General features: G+C 42.8%; 2 protein-coding genes across 3 annotated transcripts; both read left to right on the top strand.

The window, feature by feature from the left end:
- Window positions 1-1,973: 1,973 nt before the first annotated feature.
- LOC115361237 (cingulin-like protein 1) lies at window positions 1,974-14,080 on the top strand. Of its 2 annotated transcripts, none has more exons than XM_030054607.1 (19): window positions 1,974-2,011; window positions 3,095-4,149; window positions 4,225-4,319; window positions 4,967-5,072; window positions 5,192-5,287; window positions 5,389-5,537; window positions 6,663-6,804; window positions 6,915-7,127; window positions 7,220-7,426; window positions 7,607-7,711; window positions 8,129-8,281; window positions 8,403-8,573; window positions 8,982-9,134; window positions 10,172-10,261; window positions 11,714-11,797; window positions 12,162-12,286; window positions 12,627-12,735; window positions 12,843-13,006; window positions 13,132-14,080. In XM_030054607.1, the coding sequence occupies exons 2-19, from the start codon at window positions 3,148-3,150 to the stop codon at window positions 13,205-13,207; spliced, it is 3,240 nt and encodes a 1,079-aa protein (XP_029910467.1). In that variant the 5' UTR covers window positions 1,974-2,011; window positions 3,095-3,147; the 3' UTR covers window positions 13,208-14,080. The 2 variants fall into 2 exon arrangements, with proteins under 2 accessions (XP_029910467.1, XP_029910468.1); XM_030054608.1 differs by having other exon boundaries at window positions 1,985-2,121.
- A 230-nt stretch (window positions 14,081-14,310) lies between these two features.
- Window positions 14,311-19,613, top strand: aqp9a (aquaporin 9a). Its single transcript, XM_030054543.1, has 6 exons — window positions 14,311-14,477; window positions 14,872-14,998; window positions 16,351-16,488; window positions 16,757-16,875; window positions 17,474-17,691; window positions 18,452-19,613. Exons 1-6 carry the CDS (start codon window positions 14,376-14,378, stop codon window positions 18,657-18,659), a joined length of 912 nt encoding a protein of 303 aa, XP_029910403.1. The 5' UTR covers window positions 14,311-14,375; the 3' UTR covers window positions 18,660-19,613.
- Window positions 19,614-20,338: the final 725 nt, after the last annotated feature.

Raw genomic sequence — 20,338 nt, 5'->3', positions numbered from 1 at the left:
CGTCCAGTGGTGTGTGCGGTGTGTGAGCTGATATGCTTGTGTTGATGTGTGTGTGAGTGTGTGTGCGTGTGAGTGTGTATATGAGAGATCAGAGAGTATTGCAGGAGTTTGACCATTCTGTGAATGAACAAATCTCCAAGAATGTTCTTTAACGTGTGGGCATCATACACCTTGAAGCTGTTCTCTTATTTTCTATGTTTGTTACAACTTTGTGTTATAGCGATGTTGATTAACAAGAAGATTACATTTATGGATGCACTGCTGGACAGAACATAACACTTTCGTTTGGTGTTATTCCCTTCTGGCTCTCAGTGTTATTGTTGCTCTGCAGATGTAGTCTGTGCTCCCCTAATGGCTCTTTGCATGTTTAAGTTTTTTTTTTTTTTTTTTAATGGACTCTTTTGTTTTTCCTAAGTTATGTAACTTATCTTTTATACGTTATGAATTTAATAACATCTCTGTTTGCTTTTATGGCTCTGATTTTACACAGGAACATCATTTTGTCAGATTTTGCTAGATGTAGCTACTTAACATTTTTCGATGTTTCATGCCCTGAGCAATACAATAAGTATAACAGAGTTACATTGATGTCTTGTTTTCTTATCACACAGCTGAACAAATAATCTGAAATACTCCTATCATAACATGTACTATATGTGTACAGTTTTAAGTAGCCTATAGGCATGTGTCGGAATAATGTAGCAATAAATGTTTGTTTTTTTTCCAATAGCTTTTGTCTGTTTATTATTATTAAAAAAAAAAAAAAAAACACCTATTAACCCTACAGCAAATTTTAGAAGGGTCTAACACACACACACACACCTACATATAGTGTGTGGTGTGCATACATATATTATGTTAGTAGAATATATTCAGATTACTGCAAGTTCCAAAGTGGCCAAATTAGTTGGATGAAATTAATGTTAAACTTATTTTCATGATAAATATCCATCTGGAAATTCATGACCACTAACGACAACATAGGCCCAAACTGCATTAGTAACAAAATCACATCAGTAAAGAACAGAGGCTACAGAGAGAGAAAGACAGACAGACACCACTGAACTACAACCTCAGAGGTTACAGCACAGAGCTGAATCAACGCCCCTGCAGCACAGTCCCAACAAAAAGTGATCCTGGTGATACAGCCCTGCTCTCCCCAAACCACACATGCCAAAGGCCACTTTACCAAGATGCATAACCTGGTGCAGGGAGCAGAAAACCCTGTAACCCTGGATGAAAAGTCTTGGTCTGATAGTCTCTCACTCTTTATCCAGATGAATTTACACGAAGAGTAAGCCAGAGGGTGCTTTAGATGTGTTAGAGGATATTTGCAGTCCTTTTCCCTAGTTCCCTTATTTGATCCAATAGCCTTGTTTAATCATTGCACTGCCTTATGACAGCTGAGGAATATATGAAACCATTTTGCACGGCCACATTCACACGGCTAAACACCAGGGTGAAGTCAAATGCCCTCTATTTTCCCAAACATCCTCCAATCTTTAACTCCTGATCTCCACCTCCCTCACCCATGAAAAAGGCTTTTCAGTAATAAATACTCCACTCCACTACTGAAACTGCTCCCTAGTCCTTATTAGCTATTAAATATTCATATATGGTGTTTCATATTTTGTCCTCTCTCTCTCTCTCTCTCTCTCTCTCTCTCTCTCTCTGGATGGACAAAATAACCGAAACACCTAACATAACATAATAGGTATATTATATCATCTTACTGTAATTTTACAGGAAACAGTGCCCTGCTGCTCTTAACAATATTCCTAAGATATTCAAATGATATATAACCCTCTAACAGCAGTCAGATGGTTATGTTGACTGTAGCACACACACACACACACACACACACACACACACACACACACACACACACACGCTCCAGTTGGGGGCTGGAGCGCGTGTTCCTGTCCGGGAGGAGGCAGACGGGACAGTTGCAGCGCGCTGCTCTCACTCGTCCACACGACTCCATTCATGCAACACGCAGCTCGCACGGCGGGTAAGTTCTCGTCTTACACTTTAAAAACACGTTTACTTTTCACCACCTTGGCGAAGAATCAACATTTTGCTCCTGTAGACGCTTTTGCAGTTTGTTTATGGCGCTCGAAGGTGAGATTATAGGGATCTTCATGTACTTTTCTGTGTCTTACAGTATCACTGCGAATGTTCCCTCAGTTTTTCTGTGATATTTGTATGTAAAATGTGACACATCCTATTTCATGATCTGTTGTTTAGTGTTAAAAGGACGAAGCAAACCTGTAAGTTCAATATCATAAAAAGGATGACAGTATAAGTGCAGATTCACAGATTTCTGTCTTCGTATCAAAAAGTTACCTCAGTCTGATTTGTCAGGTTGTGGAACTAAGCGCTGGCGATATAACAATAACATAAAAAAAAAAAAAGAAAGAAAGAAAGAAAGAAAAAAGAAAGAAAAAAAGGTTTGGCAAGTTTGGTAATCTGTTTATGAACATTTCTTTATTTCTCAATTATTTCGCTGCTCTAACACACTTGAGCCGATGTGACAGATCAGCTGTACATGGCTCCTCAAGTAGCCCTGATCAGGAGGATGGTGCCGTTTAGGAGATGTTGTCCACTGAACAATACGCCTTGTGTCTTTGTGATTGTCCAGCCTCACAGTAATATATTTGTTGATACACAGTTTCTTCAAGTGTTACTCCATGAAGTGGGTGACGACACCGCTGCAGCCACAGCCGCTTGTAGTCGTCATGCAACTGGCACAAGTTCAGCTGCACAATACTACACTGTCACCAGCACACACACAAGTTTTCATTGTTTAACTGTTTTCATTGCACAGCAATATCGACCTCTTGTCACTGTCCATTTATTTGGTCTTTATCTTGGCTGGCTTAGTGCAGCTGTGTGAGGTGCTCTTGGTCTGTCATTGTCCCACTGTGGTTCAAATGTTTTGTAAACAGCAACCTGGACCAACCTGATGCTGCTGGGACTGATGCGTCAGTTTTCAATCCACTTTCCCATGCAAGATTACTCTCGTTTAGTCAGACATATCTGCTTACGTTGCTCATGCAGGAGTCATGATATGTACCTACCTGTGTCTTCACAGCTGTAAAACTGTCCTGTTAAAGAGATTGGATCGTCTTAACCCAGATCGCCCACATGGAGTCTCACAGGATGAGCGGCGCCCCGGACATCAGGTTGCAGAGGAGCTACATACAGCAGCACAGCCCCAGAGGCAACCCTGACAACTTGTTTGGAGTGAGGGTGCAAGTCCAAGGGATTAAAGGCCATCCTTATGTGATTCTGAACAGCAGCGGGCAGGAGAGCCACAGGGATGTCTCTGTCATCACTCACCAGCCGGGCTACAACCCGGGCGTGGCGAGGGGGTCTCCGCTTGGAATGTCTGTGGATGAAACGCCAGCCAATAGAGCAACTCAGTGTGCACATTCCTCTCCTGAGCTCAGGGAGGCGCAGAGGACTGCAGCATCCAGTGTGTTTCATTATCACAGACACCCTGAGATTCTCAGACCTTATGACCCTGAGAGCAACAATCTCAGCCTCCTCGTTCCTTCACAGACAGCCTCAGCGGCCCGACCGGGACGAACGCAGCCTGAGACGGCCCAGGCCGCTACAGTGACCAAAGCCAGGATTCCTCTGCCTGCTGAAGCTGCAGGGGAGGACCAGTATGAGGCTCAGAGCAAGGCCTCTGCCTCAGGCACAGAGACCCCTGCTAGATCCCCAAACTCAGTGGACACAGATCCCATCTCCTCTGTAGGGAAGCTGATAGACCGGTTCAATTTGCCCCAGCGGAGGGGACGGTGCGGCCCAAGGAACAGACTGGACCCAGAGGAGTGTAGAAGGTCACGCAGTGTGGACAGCCGCCGGACGTCAGACTCCTCTTCCTGTTCCAGCAGGGCCTCCTCGCTCAGGGGCATCAGGGGTGAGTCTCCAGGTGGGACACGCACCTCTGTGTCTCCAAGAGCCTGGTTCTTCGGCGAAGAAACAGCATCAGCAAACCAGAAAGAGGAGAACATGTCCATCACTCGGCTCAAAGTGCAACACAGAAAGGACCCGGTCATTCTGCAGGCAGCAAAGGGAAAATCCTTGTTGTCCAGATCATCCAGTGACCAAACAGATGAATCCGATGAGAGAGACACACAGGTAAAGAGTTTTACCACAAAACACAACATCATAACATAAAGGGTTGTATTTATTTGCCATATATTCCATAACCAGGTCACTCCTGATCTTCTGAAAGGACAGCAAGAGCTTTCAGCTGACTCAAATGAAGATACAGCAAAACAAATACTGTTCACCTACCTTCAGGATGGGTAAGTCCTCTTGACCTTGGACTTCTGTTCAGTCAGCAGAGCAGTTTTGCATTTTATTTACACTTTCATCCTAAGTTCCCTACACCAAGAGGCACTCTGTTGGCTGATCTCGTGAGAAAAAGACACTCAGTGCGACCATATCTTATTTTTCATGCCCTAGCCATCTTCTGATGATTAGCTCGTGGGTGTGATCATGTATAGTCAGATAAGGGGGAGCTGTGCTGTTACAGCTGCTTGTGCTCAAACACACAGCAGTTAGGAATGCAGAGCATGAACTGATTTCCACTGCACTCATGAAATACGGTCTTCACCTTCACCTCCACACTGAGCGAGCAAGGAATACTTTGAAGATGCATCACCATCCATTTTGAGATACCGCACTGAGGCACAGGTATCATTTTTAATAACCCCCACGCACCTACGACAAGCTGACTGAACATCCTTGCACTTTAAAAGAAGGACACACTGCCTCTAGCTTAGAGTTTTCATTTCACTCCCAAACTTCTTGTGGAGTCATAACACTTTCTCGGTTACAACTGGATAAAAACACATGAATGCTAGAAGTTTGGACAGAAGTATCTGCTATCATGATTTTACACGCTTAACACTGTGGTGTGTTAGTGAATCTGGCATTTGTTTACTTTCAGGACCACGGATAATGATTCCACCACCCAGAGGAAAGTGAGCTTGTTATTTGAAAAGATCAACAAGCTGAAGTGGAAAACTGCCGAGAATGTGGAGGAGGAGGAGAAAGTGAGCTTTGGGATGAGATAATTGGTCTTGTTGATCGCTGCTCTGCATGCTAATGTGTCTTTGATGGAAAGCTCCGATGATACCATGTTGTTGGACTTCATTTCCTCTAAATATTTTAGGATTATGCTGCTGAGGCGAAGGCGTTACAGGAGAAACAGGCGGCGCTGGAGAAAGAGGTGTCCGAGTTGAAGAAACAGCTGGAGATTGAGACTAAGGTGTTGTCAAGTCCCAACTGTAAACCCTGTTGATTGACCTTACTCACTTTTTATTCTGCAATATTCATAGTTTCTGTGTCTGCTGTGTGTATGTCCTGCAGAATGAAAAGACTCTAGCGAAGGCTTGTGAAAAGGCCAGGACAGAGAAGAAGAACCTCCAGGAGGAGTTGGCCAAAAGTCAGGCAGAGCTCTCCAAACTCAGGGACAGACTGGCAGAAACTGAGACAGAACTCCAGTCTACCAAACACGAGTAAGGCTTTGACTTCCCCGTCATTCAACAAGATGTGAAATTCAAACCTGCAATATAGGCAAGATTGTTTTCAAAGATGTTTGTCTAAATGAAATTCTGATGGGTATGTAGTCTTCTCTGCCAACAGGAAGTGATGAATTGAAACTGCTGTATATGATTAGAAGTTGGAATTCGGGATTTCCGACTTCCTCGTGAAAAAAATCAAATAGAGCGTCCCATTCAATCGGACTTCCTCGCCAGGCAGGTTTTCTCAGCCTCCAGTTCACGGCTTAACGTCAGCACAGCGTGGCTGCCCGTGCTGTCAGCTGTAAAAACAGTATGCTGTTTTTAATGTTGTATGCTTTTAAACGTCTTTGATTCTCAGCATGGCATGTTTTTGTGTTAATCAACATATCTTTACAGTAGCTGGTCAGACCGATGAACTTTGAAGTTAGCTGTTATCAGCTGTTTTCATCATTTTGTTTTTAACATTAGTAAACTTGTTAGTATTAAGAACTGAACTTTGCAGAGCGAGAAATTTGAGGTTAAACAGCTCAAAAGGCTCCCACCTGAGACTGAGTACCTTGTCCACGTCCCTCCCACCCACTTGATTGCTCTGATGCCATTCTATATTGTTTGATAAGCTAAAGTACTGTAGCTACAGCAGGGTAGGTGGAGTTTTTTGTGGACAGAAAGCAAGTGTATCCAGCAGTATTATGTGTGCATGTACACAAGACACAACTAGACTGAGGCAGCGACGCCTCCCTCAGATGACTGGCTGTCTGAGTTGCACCAAAATGGATTTTGACCAATGAGATTAAAGCCACAGGGGCAGGCGGGCGGACCAAATTTTTCAGTGCATTTAGTTTGACCCTCTGTGTTTAATGGCAATTTGTCCAGATTATGAGGAAAAAAAGTTCCCTACATAAGTTTTAATAGCAACATCAATAGTTTAGATAGATAGTTTGTCTCTCACACATCACACGATTCCTGATTGCCTCCTGTGACTTTCAACAAAACAAGAGCACAGTGTGACACATTCAAGCATCAGGTGCAATTAGATGTGTTCCATTGGAAGCCAGTGAATGTAAAAGTAAAAGGTGCCTCTCTGGCCTGTTTATGTTGTGTTTGTGTGCGATGGGTAAGGCTGGTCCGAATGAAGGCAGAGAGAGACAGATCTAAGACAGAGATGAAGGACCTGCAGCAGCAGCTCTCGGAGATGCATGATGAGCTGGACCGCGCCAAGAAGATGGAGGTGGTGAATACAGAGAAAGAAGTCCTTCTGAAGGTAAAGGAGGAGGATTTTCTCTAAACGTGCACATACACACTGCACAAATCACTTACACCTGCCCGCAAACCTTCGTGTTTGTATTGAACGTAGTGCTGAATGTGTGTCAGGATATGGCGCAGCTGCGTGCGGACCTTCAGGAGGTCCTACAGATGCAGGAGGAGCAGGAGGACACGCTGTACCGACGGGAGAGGGAGCTCGGTGCTCTGAAGGGGGCACTGAAAGAGGAGGTGGAGACCCACGACAAAGAAATGGCCTCGCTGAAGGAGGAATATGAACAGGAGGTCACGAAGCTCTTGATGGCCGTAGATCAGGCTAAAGAGGTGACAATGAAAGGCATACAAAATCTCCAAATTTAGATTGGATTGTTTTGCCTATCCTGCTATCAGTCTTTTATTTTTTTTCTGTTCGGTAGAGCAATTCTCTGCTCGGCCAAGAGAAGGCCCAGGCGGAGGAGGCGCGAGGTGCAGCTAAAATGCAGGCGGAGGAGCTGAGCGAGGAGAGAGATCAGCTGAAAGGAAAAGTGCAGGAGCTGGAGAACGAGGTGGATCAGCTTAGTCACAAAATCCAGGAGTCCAGAGCCGTGGAGAAACTGCTGGAGCAAAGAGCAAAGCATCTGGAGGTGTGTGTGTGTGTGTGTGTGTGTAACAATCACATACAATTCAAAAAGAGCAGAGACAGATCATGTTCTCATTTGTGGACACCTTTACCTGTTTTTAGGTTTTCTCATTTAACTATGGCAATAATAACACGTTCCATGGTTGTGTTTTTATTCTCCTGTTTCTTCTTTTTTGTTCCTCAGAGGGAGAAGCAGCAGGTTGAGGACGAGCTGATAGACGTGAGGAAAAAGGAGGAGGAGATGTGTGAATCTAACCAATCTCTGCTCAGTCGCCTGGAGGATGTGCAGGTGAGACAAAGACAACAGTGCTGTAGTAGCCACTGAAAAAGTCTGAATGTCCTGAACCTGCAAGAAGGGTCAAATAGTACCTGCAAATAATTATTATTTTTATTTTTTATTTTTTATTTTTCATTTTACAGTTGACATAAAATCTCTTTTTTGAAGGAGACCTGGCCAAGATAGCACACCATTACAAGGTTATAAAATCATAAAATAGAGCATGAAAAAAAAAACAGACTTGGGACAATTAAAAATAGAGCATGTTAAAAACAGACAAGGGACAACAGATACACACATTTTAACCTGCTTAGAGTGCCAGACGGGATGAACTTAAAGTATCAGGACAACATGACTTACATGACTTTACAAGTGCTGTTTTAGACAAATCTTAAAATGTATACACTTTTATCTCTGTTCCTTTGACAGAGCAAGTTGACCAAACTCAACTATGAGCACAGGGAATTAAACGAGAAGCTCAAGGAAGAGAGGAAACAAATAGAGTCACTGTGGAAGGTAAAAAGTCACCTGGAGGAGGAGAGGAGGCTGCAGGACAAGATGGTGGAGCAGCTGCAGAGTAAGGTGAGAGGGACATGGACTAGTTATCGGGGCCTTAAGGGGGAATTTGTCATGCAAAGGATCATCTGTGATGTTTTGAGCTACCATGAGCAGCTCTTTGCTCTCTGTCCCTCTGCATGGTCAGATGACTTCCATCATGGAGGAGTGCGAGGCGTCGACAGACAAACTTCAGAGCCAGGTCGATGAGGCCAGAGACAAGAGTCAGAGGGAGTTGGCCGAGCTGCGGAGACAGCTGCAGGAAAAGGGAGTGGAGTTGGAGAAATCCCGACAGACGGCCAAAAAACTGCAGGAAGAGGTGTGGCACGCATTCTCTCCCTGACTCATCAGTGCATGTTTTCACCATTCATAGTAGTGGGAACAGGGCTATGGGCATCCCCTAACATAAAAAAACCAATGCCAAGACGAAAAGAAGAGAGATACAGAAGAAAGTGGAGAGTATATGATATATAATGCAAAACCCTGTGCTTTATTACCCATGTTTCCTTTTTTTTCTTCTTTTGTCTTTTGGTTTCAGCATTCTCCTTACAATGTAGTGCTGCAGGGATTTCAATGAAAGTTTTCAAAGTTTTGTAAACTTCAGAAATGTAAAATGTGCTTGTTTGAACACCAATGCATGAGGCATATGCCAGACTTTATTAATTCCAGTGCGTGTGTGTGTGTGTGTGTGTGCGTGCATTTATTCTGTGGCATGCTCGGTGTTCAGCTGCTTCCTCTGGAGGAGGACCTGCGGCAGTGTCGCAGGGAGCAGCAGGAGGCCCAGCTGAGGGGCCGGCAGCTGGAGCAGAGAGTGGAGGAGCTGGAGGAGAGGAACACCAGCAGAGTGGGGGAGCGAGGCCGACAGGTCAAACTCATGGAGGTAACAAACCGGGAAGCTCTGCAAAGATAAACACATGCGCAAATGACAATTAACCTTATTTCACTGTGTACAGAATAGAATAAAATAGAACAGAACAGAGTGAAAAACTGACTGTTGACAAAATGTACCCACTGGAATTGTTTTGGACAAAAGTGTCTGCTAAATGATATAATGTAAAATAAAGTGTAGTGTAATGCACTGTAATAGAATGGAAAGAATAGAGGCAATGTTTGTTTCAACATATTGTTGGGTGAAATCCTTTCACCTCCAAAATGTCAGAAATTTCAGGAAGTAAGAAAGAAAAACAATCTTGACAGTTATGATGTTGAAGTTTATTCTGTGGGCTTCACAGGAATAAAAGATGAAAAGTTTTTCTTAACCCACATCAGGAAAGATTACACATTCAATCCTTCAGGTGAAGCTAAAACTCCGGCCAGACTTGAGAGGACAGCAACAGAAATGTGTACTTAAAAACCAAAAATCCAACGTTACAAACGTAATAACCGTGGAGAGCGTTCAGTTTTTCCTCACATTTATCAAGCAGGTACACTGGTTTATTGTATCTTTAAGTTGTGCCAGTATTTGCACCTGCTTGTCCCTGTGCATTATCAGGGTGTTGAGAAACCTCACCACTGTTTGTCCTCCTGATGACAAAACATCACACAGTGCTGCTCACGCTGTGCTTGTTCACTCACTGTTGACACTGAGATTCGACCCGGGAAGCTCCTGTTTACTGTAAAAAGTTATCAGACCTGTTTGAGTGTATTCAGAAGTCGGACGTTTCCCTATCAGAGATACTCACCAGGGTGACTTCCATTCAGTGGCAACCAGCTGTCTGAAGTCTAACAGTTCATGCAAACATGATATCTTCTATATGTCTGTCTTCTACAATGCATGTGTCACTTTATAAACCCACCCTAAACATTTGTCATCAGACCTTCATCAGACCTTGTGTCTTGGTAAATGTTGTCATGTAATGCAAAATAAAATAGTTTCATGCTGAACTGACACTTATCGTTGGCCTGTTCTCCTCTCAGGGACGCATCAATCAGCTAGAAGAAGATCTCAGTGAGGAACGCAGCAGCGCCGACCGGCTGATGGAGCGCCTGGACAAAAGCAAAGAGCAGGCAGGTTCACTCCCTCACCCTTTCCCATAGTGCTTTTGCCTTTTTTTTCTTAGGTGGAGCTCTCATTTTGTCTTTGCATGCATCCATAAACATTCTCTCTCACTAATTGCTAAGAGGCAACCTTTCCACCAGAGAATAATCCTGCAGCTCAGGTTTGAACGTGGTCAGGTTTTTATCATGAACAGATGTCGGGCTGGAGACTCAGATTTCCCTCCAAACACAGAAAGCTGCTGACTCGGCGTGTCCGGAGCAAGCTGTGAAACATGTTTGTGTTTCATTTGTTAACACTGCTTTTGTGACAGCCCCAATATATGACTGAACCCCACTGACTTCATGTATGTTTGTTAATCACTGATGTAATCATAAGCGCCTCACGTCCCGTCGCTGTGCCTGTAAAGTAGGCCACCATTCATGGGAGCAAAGTGGTGCAGACTAATTGACACAAAACACTGTTTTGGGTGCACTGGAAAGACAAAAAAGAGCTAACTATTGTGAGCAGCTATTCACACTCCCCTCTCTGGGCCTCTGAATGTTATTAGAGAAGAGAGCCTTCAGATCCTGTGGCAGGTCAAACCAGACATCATTTCCTCAGCTTTTAGGAATTAGGACGGGACCTTTGATTGAACCTGAAATTGCTTTTCATCGGGCCGTGTCTTTTTAATAATGTTCAGCTAAATATATTTATATCTGTCTATCTAACCAGAACCAGTGGAGCAGAGCACATCATTCCTTAGCCTCATCTTAGCCTCCCTCCTTTGGTCACCCATTAGTTTTAGAGCCGATTTTAAAATTTTGCCGATTACTTTTAAAACCCTGCTTGGTCTCGCCCTTTCCTGCGTTTCAGAACACTTAACCCCTCATGAGCCAGAGTGCTCCCAAAGATCCTCAGGCACGGCCCTTCCTGGCTGGCTAAAGGTATAGACTGAAGAAAACAGGCAGCCAGGCCTTAAACTGCAACAACCTGCCTGAGGATATTTGGCTTGCAAAATCAGTTAAATCACTCTTTAAAACTCACCTTTACAGACTTGCTTTTTTAGGTCATTATTTTTTATGTGCATGTATCTTTAGTTCCACTGCCCTTGACTCATTTATTGTTTTCCCCACATTTGTTTTCTTTTTTTTTTTTTTAATGTGAAGCACTTTGTAACTCTGTTTTTAAAAGGTGCTACAGAAATTATGTTCATTATTGTTAAAATTGACTGTACGAGTCAGTCCTTCAGTTTGCTGTGAGCGCAAACATGCTAAGCCTACATGTACCCATTGGCTGTATGATGCTTTCGATCAAAAATCCCCTCAGAAGGTGTACATGCTACATCCACATGCTCTTTCAGCAGCTTATTTGGAGACAATAATAGACTCTCAAGTGAACGTGGGAAGTGAGCCACATTTCTTGTCCTGCCAGTCGATCTGAGTCGCTACACACACTTTTTCCATGTTGGTTTTGTGTGACAGATGGATCAGATGAGGAGCGAGCTGCTGCAGGAGAGAGCGGCCAGGCAGGACCTGGAGTGTGACAAGATGAGCCTGGAGAGACAGGTACGGCCTGGACATCACAGTGGCATGTGCAAACAATGCTCTGTATTTTTGAGTCAACACAGTGTACCTGACATTTGGAGTTAGTAAAATACATGTAGTGTAAGGTCATTTTCAGCAATCACAGAAAAATAAACTAACTTTTAAAAATATTTTGTGACTATTGAAAGCATGTGGCAGCCCAGTCCATCTGTAACAAGGCAAATCCCCGTTATCTAGTGCTTAAGTGGGCTTAAACCAGATCTACAGGAAACAGAGCAGTTCTGATACGCACCAATCATATTCACCCGGCTCTCTTGGCATCTAGATCTTGTGTATTATCCACCTTAACTGTGAATGAAATCCATGTTTCATCTCTCACTCTCAGAATAAAGACCTGAAGAGCAGAGTGACTCATCTGGAAGCGTCCCAGAGGAGCAACCAGGACTCCTTGGTGTCCAGACTGAACAGCCGCATCCAGGAACTGGAAGCGAGGTTACAAGGAGAAGAGAGGTGAGTGCCTTCCCATTAAAAACATGCCATTATCACTTTTGCCTATAACCACATGTGTCCATTCACACATGTATGTTTTTCATGTTCCTGTTTGTACTGCATTTGATGATAAGTTGGATTACACTTTGAAGATTGTAGTGGTTATTTGGGTGTCAATTGATGCTTCATCTGATACTTGATGGTTAATTAAACTCTCTCATATCACTTTCCCTCTGCATTATAATGCGAGGTTGTAAGAGTGAGGGTATTCTCCGGTCTGAGCTCACTGAGAGGATATCGTGTTACAGGAACCCCCCCCCCCCCTCGACGTGATGTGATCTGTTGGTGCTTGTGTTCACAGAGACAACAACAACCTGCAGCAAACAAACCGCAAGCTGGAGCGCAGGGTGAAGGAGATGAAGATGCAAGTGGACGAGGAGCACATCGCCCTGCAGAGCGAAAGAGACCAGGTTGGCATGTGTAACCATGGAACAAAAAGAAAGAAAAAAAAGTTGTCAAGTGGTCTGGAAGAGCAGACTTCTAGATGATTTAATATCATACTTTGTGAACTGTGTAGCTGACTCAGAGACTGAAGACAGCAAAGAGACAGATGGATGAAGCGGAGGAGGAGATTGAGCGTCTGGAACACGCTAAGAAGAAACTGCAGAGAGATCTGGACGAGCAGATAGAGGCCAATGAGCAGCTCCACGGCCAAGTCAGCGCACTGCGGAGTGAGATGAGGTGACCGCTCACACTCCATGCTTTAGATGTGTGTGTGTGTGTGTGTGTCCTGATGTTTATGCATGTGTATTGAGTCACAAAACCACATATTGTTCTGTTGACGCAGTTTCTTTCTCCATCAACAGGCGCAAGAAATCGACCCCGCTCATGATGATCGTGGAGGATGACGTGAACGACGTCGACGACTTCAGCTCGGACTGAACGACAAAAAGCAAACACTCATTTCTGAACTTTACTGAGAGACTTTGGAATTACTGTGAGAAATCCTTGTGTTAATAATTTTACATGATTCTGTTAACAACTCAGGTGTGGCTTTCTCGTGTTTCCAGGTGTGGACAGTGTGGCATCATTCCAAGGCTGGCCTCTAGTGGCAACATTTGTAACTGCATTATTAACAGCAAACATTAAAGGCAGACCATGTAGTTTCAAATGGGAGGGCAAACTACTTTGTTCACTAATGTGAAGGATGAGGCTGAGGAAGGATAACAGCATAAAACCCCTCAGGTCCATGCCAAGACTAATAACCCAAATATAACACTTTTAAACGCATGTCTTGAATTTAGAAATGCATTTTCAAATGTACACAAAATGTAAACAGTAGAGCAAGATGCTCTTATATTTCGGGTTATGATGGAGTAAAACATTTGTCCTGAACTCCTTACGCCTTTCTAAATTATATTATTTTGAGAATTGACTGGAATTCATTAATAACAATGTGGGCTACCCTCCGTTGTGCAGCTGCAGAGTTTGCCTTTAATGTTACTCCTACAATACAGCAGATGACAGCATGATGCCTTTACATCTACTCAAATTATTCTTTTGTTTTTGCTCCCTAAGTTATTGCAATTCTGTGTGAGTTAATAAGGTACAAACAAACGAGCAAATCTCAGCATAATGAATAATTATATTAAGATGCTTCCCCAGTATTCTCTCACATTTATATGCTGACTGAAATGTTTGAAACTGGAATGAATCCAGCTGTATGTTTTTTTTTCCTCTTAATCAGGGATTATTATTATTATTATTATCCATGCAGATTTTTTGTCTGTGTTTTCTGTGACCATACACATGAATAAATAAGATCATGTTTAAATTAACATTCCATACAGACGCAAAAACAAGTGCGGGTTTGACTCACTTCCTTTAACAAATGCACCTGTCCTTCACCTTGCCTCGCCTCAACCCCCGAAAACAGTTTTTCCTGACAAGACTGAAGAGGAATGTGATGGACATAAAAGCGGATCAATGCTCCGTGCTGAGTGGCTCTGGTTGGGTGGAGGTGGGGATTAGATGTGACGGCTCTGATCAACTCCAGGGGTTCACACTGTCGGACATCTGGCAACTCTAACAGTAGTTGGCACAGTGATACATGGAAATAAAACACAAGAGAAGTATGAGGCAACACTGTGCTCTCAAATATGGAATACTCAAGGAATTCCTGGCTGAATTCCTGGGAACGTTTGTCTTGGTTGTAAGTAATGTTTGATATGATGAAATGGTGTTTTTGTCGGGTTGGGCTAAGTTGCAGAACAGTACAAGAATCTTTGCCTATAGTTTTACTTTGAAAAATGTGTTTGCTTTATTGTTGATCTCACATTTGTGGGATCTCTGAGAACTTGTTAAAATATCGCTTTGAAACTGGTGTTGAGGTCAAAGTTAATTGGTAAAAGTCCATAAGTGAGTTTTAAGTAGTTGATCTAAAAGAAGATGCTGGTTTTGCAGTCATACTTCACCTGATATACACAAATGCTCTTTCAAATCAGATCACCTGAATGGATGTGGGTGAGAAATATGTTCTTCCTGATTTTTTTTTTTTTTTTTTTTTTAATGTATTTATTTATTTATTTATTTTTTAATTTTATCAGTTGTTTGGCTGCGGATCAGTCGCCCAGACTGTCCTCAGTCGCAACACCCTGGGTGAGCCTCTCACCGTCCACATCGGCTTCTCTGTGGGACTGACGATGGCAGTGTATGTGGCTGGTGGAGTGTCGGGTAAATATGATGTGAATTCCTGTAACAGGCTCCTAATGGATACTTCATTTATTCCTTCACCAGGGAGATTTGTCTGGCAACACGCAGGCACTTCTGGCATACACACTAAATAGAAATAAGCACATAATACATGGGCTTACAATATCACATATCACAGGGTACAAGTCAAACACAAAGATTAATACAATATGCATGACTAAGTGTTAAAGTCCATCTGTGTTTTGTAATTTGATGCTGTTTGATTTCTTGGTCTGGATTTTAGCAGCTGACAGTGGCTTCTATACTTAATAGAAATTTCCACTTGGGCTAAAACAAGAACACTGACTTCAGCATGTCATTTTAAATGAAAATGCTTGGCATAAAATTCTGCATGTACAGTATAAAGTAATGAGGAATTGTTATTGGACTTTGCAGAGATCAGTTTCCCATACTGTTGGATGTTGACATCCCATCAAATCAACTGAAAATGGCATGTCAGTTTTAATAATATAGTAGTTAGCATTAGTTTATTATGTGCCTTTTCAGCTTTTCTGTTGTGATGAACAGCTGTGGTTGCATACGATCCATTGCTTGGTACTATAGACTCTATGATGAGTGTATTTAATTCATAAGTAATGCAAATAACCTGCACCAGAGCATATAAAATACTGACACAGTTCTCTTTTATGTCTTGTAATATTATGAGCAGCATTATTCATGTGGTCTGTAGCTATAATAATATAACAGTGACTGCTGGTCCGGCTTTGTGCCACCTAAGGCTCCGGTGTCAGCAAGAATGTGCCAGCTCTCCTGTCCAGATTCAATGAATGTGAACCAGTCATTGATTTCTTTAGCCACAGAGCTCAGGCTTGTTGAGGTCATACATAACCCTGGGCACTAAATGTCCTGCAAACTGCATTGATCACAGGCTACATTCACTGGTCTATGGCAGAGACCAGACTCAGGCCCAACAGGACGGCCTCCCTCCTCTGAGCAGCAGCCGGATGCAGCTCTGCATTCAGATCACTGAAGGGATCTGAGGGGTTTTCATGAGGACAGATCACAAGCAGACAAACACATTAAAAAGACGGCAAGATGTTGCAAGGAATAATGTTGATTCGTTTGATAAGTTCACCCTGAACAATGTTGCATACTTTTGTGGTTTGACTTCAACAATGCATTTCTATGTAGCCATTATTCTATGTCTTTGCCATTGCACATGCATAACAAAACCGTGCACCGCCCAAGGGGCCGCTCCCCTTCTGCTGTCTCTCGTAAATGTGACTGCTGAACTAATGATGGAAAGGCTATCATTCCAGCCGTCCCCACCCCCTGCGCCCCTCTTTCACTCCCTGCTTTGTCCTTCATCCCAGGGGGCCATGTGAACCCTGCTGTGTCTCTGGCCATGGTTATTCTGGGCAAACTGAAGATCTGGAAGTTTCCCTTCTATGTCATCGCTCAATTTCTTGGTGCTTTTGCCGGAGCTGCTGCAGTCTTTGGATTATACTATGGTGAATACATTTAGCCACACATTTAACTTCTATTATTCATGCATGTTAAACCATAACAAATGAGGCATAATATGGTAACTGAATCCATTATGGTTAGAATGGGCTAATTTCCCAAAAACACTCTTGAAAAATGAGTGTGTTTTATGCAGCTGTCACAGTGAACATGTTTAAGCTACATCAACATCCATCAAAATGAAAAACTAATGGACAAAAGCATTCTCTGTGCACGGTTACAGCTTTTTAATGGTGAACACTGGTGTCCACACAGATGCTTTCATGGACTTCACCAGCGGGATTCTGTCGGTGACAGGCATCAACGCAACAGGTCACATCTTTGCGTCCTATCCTGCGAGGCATCTGTCAGTCCTTGGCGGCTTCATAGATCAGGTGAGCTCTGGACTGTGACCCAGTGACCTGCCCTCTGCTAATCTGGTCGACTCCGCTTATACATCGCTGCTCCCATTCAGGCACTAAATACTGCGTTCTCTAGGAAATGTAGCTAATGCAAATTGATTGCCCCACTTAGTCTGAGAACACCCCCTCATCTGCTTAGTTTTGGGTCTAATGACCCATTTCCTCTCATTCACTGGAAGGTCAAATCTATACTCAACACCCTTTTCAGTCGGTTTAGTTAAGGTGACGCAGCCATTTAAAAGCGGTGTCAGCTTGAAACTACAGAAAACGGCAACAGGTGAACCGTGAAGATAAGCCAAATTAGTGTGAAAATTATAATGTTAATGTTTCCATAACAGGGACTCAAAGGCAGTCTCGGTTTTGGTTGTACATCTGTTCATGTTTTGGTCCCTGATATAATTCTACTGCTGGTTCTATTGCAAGAAGCTTTTTTCTTTAGATAATTTGTAATGGTAAAACATGGGATTGTAATCATGATTCATATATACCTGACATGTCATTTAATTTTGCTACAATAGGAAGTGACACTGCACATTGATGCCATAACTGAAGTAATGTGCTCTTCCTCCAGGTTGTGGGGTCTGGGATGCTGATCTTGTGTATCCTGGCCATCATTGACGGGGGAAACATTGGCGCTCCCAAAGGGGTGGAGCCTCTGGCCATTGGCCTGATCATCATGGCCATCGGTGTGTCCATGGGACTGAACTGTGGCTACCCGCTGAACCCTGCCCGGGACCTGGGGCCCCGGCTGTTCACTGCTGCGGCCGGATGGGGCATGGAGGTCTTCAGGTAACAGCAGAACAACAGAAACTAAGACTCGGGTTTTGTTCCTATGCATCAGAGTTTTTTCTTAATTAACGAAAGCAAAACATGTCAATATCAATAATCACAAGTGTAATAAATGTACATATTTCATGTATGGACAATATATGGCTGACATATGTTACAATTACATGTGTTTTCCCCAATTTATTGGGTCACCAGCCACCATTGTCATATACATATCTTGAACAGGTATGGGTGCACACATATGACCATATAAGGACAATATGCTGTTTTCATACATGTATAGATATAAAAATATATATAAATATAGCAAGATATCAATACATGTTCTACACACAGTACAAGGGCTACACATATACATATTTGGCTCATATATGACTACAGAAGCAACGTGTTTGTCCGGTATAGGAACATACAGTGTATTTTCATATATTATGGAATAAATCTAAAAATAATTGCAATATACATACAATTTGGAACCAAAAGTTCAAAATAATACAGAGTGTGTTTAAAAAGTTTCCAAGATTCTTTCCAGTTTTCTTTTTTATTGTTTACAGTTCAGCGTGTGCTGCTGAGATGAACTGTTGTGTTACATAATGTCACATGCACTCATCAGATGCAGTCGATGCTTGTGAATGATCTGCTGGCAGCAGCAGTGACCTACAGTGGCCTCTGAGCCGGGCTCTCCAGCGGCAGCCGGCGCTCTGTGTGACTCCAGCTGCTTTGTTGTGCTGTATTTTGATTTATGTGTTGCCGCACACAGCACCGCAGGGTACTGGTGGTGGATCCCCGTGGCAGGGCCCATGGTGGGGGGTGTGGTTGCAGCCGTCGTCTACTACCTCCTCATCGAGGTGCACCACCACCATGATGAGCCAGAGAAGCCCCAGGGGGAGGAAGAGGAGGAGGAGGAGGATGAGGAGGATGAGGACAGCAGTCTGAAGGACAAATATGAGATGATCACCATGAGCTAAAAGAAAGACAGGACTGACTTGTACGTTGTCTATCAGATTCAACTGTTTTATTGTTAATCAGGTGAAGAGCGTCCAGCCCTGCTTACAGTTTTCTTTGCTCTCTTGGGTAAACTGTCCTATAGCAGGAATAGGCCGTAGTTATTACTTCTCAGTGACCGAATGCTGCACACACCAGTTTTTTCTGCTCACTGGTGAAACCATTACAACTCACTGTACAGTATTCTATTTATTATTCTTATTTAATTCTTTGTTTCTTTTTTGTTGCCTTTCTTTTTTGTTCTTGAGTGATATATGTAAGTGCTAGAAGCTACTAGTAAACCAGGAGTCGAATTCCATGTACACATAAGCACACTTGGCCAATAAAGCTGATTCTGATTGTGATTTTGATTGTGATTCTGACTTTTGAGGGTCAAATTACCAGGTAAAACAATTTAGAAAACTTGTTTGCATAGATCAAAACTGCAGCTTGTCATACACAACAAGCAGTGCATCTATGCTGCAAGTTTAAATACAGAAAACAAGCAAAATGTTGAATTATGCATGTTTAATACTTCACCTACCTCTAAATCTCATACTGGACTATCTCATACAGGAAAACCTCAGTCCTGTGTGTTTCTCTTTGTTATAACTGCATATACGGCATGTGTTGTAAATATTGTGTTGTAAATATTAGAGATAACTACCCTTCACTTGCATACAGTGGGGATTGGGGCAATAATTTCTCATGCATGAGTCAGTCTCCTTCAGGGATGCTCCCGTTTTATTCACTGATGGTGTTCTGTGTTTATGTTGCCTGTATTCACTTGAATGTTCTTGCTTATTTCTGTTCAAATTTGTAATTATTTTCTTTATTGCAAGTCATGAGGAATTCTCCATCATGCTCATTATTATTATTAATATTTGTTACTTTACTCCGTGTTGTTAAGCCTACATTAAAATTGCTAGAGAAATCCATTTCTAAAAAGACACTTCACTTTTTACTGTACAAACTCAATTCCTGTCATGTCATTCGTGTCCCATCGCTTCTTGGCTTTATCACTGTACAGTTTTTTAAATTTGGTGGATGAGTTTGGTCATATAGCCATTGTTGCATTGCAGCATGCTCATCATTACTTTCATACTTGTTCTCAGATAGTGTGCACAGGCTCACACGCCTCATATTTCATGAAGTAAGAGAGAGGCAGTAACAGCAGACATGAATCTTTCAGCAAACCGGCAACAGCAGGCAAGTAGATTCACTTGTCTCAGCTTTAAAACCCTCGGCAATAATGGTAAAACATGAGATGGATGATTTGTATGTAGTTGTTTGCCTTTAGATGATGACTATGCTACACAATGTCAGCCCTGAGCATTGAGCTGTAACTTATTTACTCTATACTATCCGTGCTTATCACTCCAGTGACTGCCTTTCTGCAGAGCTCGGATCTGAGTCACACACACTGTTATGTTTTTAATCATCAGAGGTGCAACTGCAGCCGATGACTCCATTGTTGCAGAGCTGGGGATTTCTGAGGAGTGATACATGGTAAATTAATGGTGAAACACAACCTCCGTGTATAAGACAGCTCTCCCGTTGTCTCATTATGGCATCAGTATTAGAGGTGGGAAGCAGTGGCTAACTGACGATAGGCTATTATCATGATATTTTACCCATGATAACAATGGTATCATGATACAGA

The sequence above is a fragment of the Myripristis murdjan genome, chromosome 6 (assembly GCF_902150065.1).
Source record: "Myripristis murdjan chromosome 6, fMyrMur1.1, whole genome shotgun sequence".
Taxonomy (NCBI): domain Eukaryota; kingdom Metazoa; phylum Chordata; class Actinopteri; order Holocentriformes; family Holocentridae; genus Myripristis; species Myripristis murdjan.
Note: the sequence above shows the minus strand (reverse complement) of the source record. Positions and strands in the feature narration are given on the sequence as shown.